This window comes from Octopus sinensis, linkage group LG29 (genome assembly GCF_006345805.1).
Source record: "Octopus sinensis linkage group LG29, ASM634580v1, whole genome shotgun sequence".
In the NCBI taxonomy this organism is placed as follows: domain Eukaryota; kingdom Metazoa; phylum Mollusca; class Cephalopoda; order Octopoda; family Octopodidae; genus Octopus; species Octopus sinensis.
The window spans coordinates 11,887,860-11,890,359 of NC_043025.1; the positions used below are offsets into that span (position 1 = coordinate 11,887,860).

At 41.9% G+C, this 2,500-nt stretch overlaps 1 protein-coding gene across 1 annotated transcript in view; it reads right to left on the reverse strand.

Annotated features, from left to right (window-relative positions):
• Nucleotides 1-1,858: 1,858 nt before the first annotated feature.
• The window catches only part of LOC115226033 (unconventional myosin-XIX-like), a 54,275-nt gene continuing 53,633 nt past the window's right edge, over nucleotides 1,859-2,500 (reverse strand). The window contains exons 22-23 of the mRNA XM_029797004.2: nucleotides 2,046-2,066; nucleotides 1,859-1,920 (exon numbers count right to left, since the gene is read on the reverse strand). Of these exons, the coding sequence (XP_029652864.1) occupies nucleotides 1,859-1,920; nucleotides 2,046-2,066 (83 nt within the window). The remainder of the gene's footprint in view (nucleotides 1,921-2,045; nucleotides 2,067-2,500) is intronic.

Here is a 2,500-nt window from a genome sequence, read left to right on the forward strand (position 1 = left end):
GCACCTTGGGCAAGTGTCTTCTACTATAGGCCCGGACCGACAATGCCTTGTGAGTGGATTTGGTAGATGGAAACTGAGGGAAGCCCGTGTTATATATATATATGCAGGAGTGGCTGTGTGGTAAGTAGCTTGTTTACCATGGTTCTGGGTTCAGTCCCACTGCGTGGCACCTTGGGCAAGTGTCTTCTACTATAGCCCCGGACCGACCAATGCCTTGTGAGTGGATTTGGTAGATGGAAACTGAAAGAAGCCCGTCGTATATATGTATATGTATATATATATGTGTATATATATATATATATATATATCTTTATACATAAAAGTCAAGTTGTGTGCTGTCTGTCTCCTACGATTTAGATTCCTAACTACTCCCACATTTTGCGGTGCAGTTTAACCAAAAGCAGGTATCTTATAGTCGTGATTCATATTGAGCCCTTCTGGGTATTAGAGCGCATCTACAATGAGTCTATGATTTAAAAAAAAATTTACCATCATTTTTTCACATTTTTAATGCATTTTTTTTGCTATTATATAAGGGAAGTAACACTCTAAAAATGCTTATATAGTTATTTACCTTACAAACCCGAGCAACGCCGGGCAATACTACTAGTATATATATATATCAACATAGTTTTCTTCTACTTTAGCTTGGAGGCCAACCAAAACCATTGTGAGTGGATTTGGTAAATGGAAATATAGAAGCTCAGTGTATCATCACCATCATCATCGTTTAACATCTGCTTTCTATGCTGGCATGGGTTGGACGGTTTGAGTGAAGTCTGGAAAGCTAACGGCTGCACCAGGCTTCAATCTTGATCTGGCAGAGTTTCTACAGCTGGATGCCCTTCCTAACACCAACCACTCCGAGAGTGTAGTTGGTGCTTTCTATGTGCCACTGGCACGGGGGCCAGTCAGGCGGCACTGCCAATGACCTCGCTCAAATCTTTTACACATGCCACCGGCGCGGGTGCCAGTAAGGCGATGCTGGTAACAATACAGATGTTAATTGCACAAGCAGAGTCTTCAAATTGATCAGATCAACTGGATCGCTCATCGTTGTAACCGATGGAATGCCATATATATAATGTCATGTTAATAAAATCCATTAAAGTGTCTGCGATAGGCACAGGAGTGGCTGTGTCGTAAGTAGCTTGCTTACCAACCACATGGTCCGGGTTCAGTCCCACTGCATGGCATCTTGGGCAAGTGTCTTCTGCTATAGCCCCGGGCCGACCATGCCTTGTGAGTGGATTTGGTAGAGGAAACTGAAAGAAGCTGTCATATATATGTATATATATATATATATATATATATATATTTATATATATATATATATATAATATATCTATATATATAATATATAGGTGCAGGAGTGGCTGTGTGGTAAGTAGCTTGCTTACCAACCACATGGTTCCAGGTTCAGTCCCACTGCGTGGTATCTTGGGCAAGTGTCTTCTGCTATAGCCTCGGGCCGACCAAAGCTTGAGAGTGGATTTGGTAGACGGAAACTGAAAGAAGCTCCTCGAATATATATATATATATATATGCGTGTGTGTTTGTGTGTTGTGTTTGTCCTTCTAGCATTGCTTGACAACTGATGCTGGTGTGTTTATGTCCCCCGTCACTTAGCGGTTCGGCAAAAAGAGATCCGATAGAATAAGTACTGGGCTTACAAAAAGAATAAGTCCCGGGGTCGAGTTGCTCGACTAAAGGCAGTGCTGCAGCATGGCCGCAAGTCAAATGACTGAAACAAGTAAAAGAGTAAAAAGGAGATGTGTGCAAAGATGAGTAATACTGAGAGGCTGAGCAAAAGCTGAGCATAGAAAGCAAAAGAAGATCAAAGGTTTTGTTTTTTGAGCTAAGATGTGCAGAAGTGATGGCAGTGGTAGAGATATGCACAGCACAGGAGAATTTGCAGGTCTATACAACCCATGTTACTATGAACAGGCAGGTGGTTAAAAGGATGATGATGATGATGATGATGATGATGATGAATCTGTGGCAAGCAACAGGTGTAAAAGGTGGAAGCTCCTTACTACACTTACCTTTTAAATCTTCATCATCAGCTGGAAAGAGAGCAACCGAATTTGAGGACAACGCTTCATAAGATCTCCAGAACATCATAGTTAGATCAATGGCTTATCATTTGGATATTCTGGGGTTTTCAGTGACACAGGTTAAGCTACACTAGCACTATGACCGGGCAACGCCGGGTTATAGTGCTAGTGCATGCATATACAGCTGGGTGCGTGCGCACATACACGCGAGTACTGTCCAAAGATGTGCACGACCACTCTTGGACGGTTTTGAATGACCATAGAAAGTGCGAGCCCGCTAACTGAAAAATTGTGGATTTGTATAAAGGACACACACACAAACATTTTGCTATTTAGATCATTAGCTCCTACACGCATTTTTTTTTCTCGCCTTGTTTCTCTCCATGTTTCTTTTCTGTGTATCTTTCTGTTGAAGAGCGTAGGCTCGAAATGTAAAAGACTTG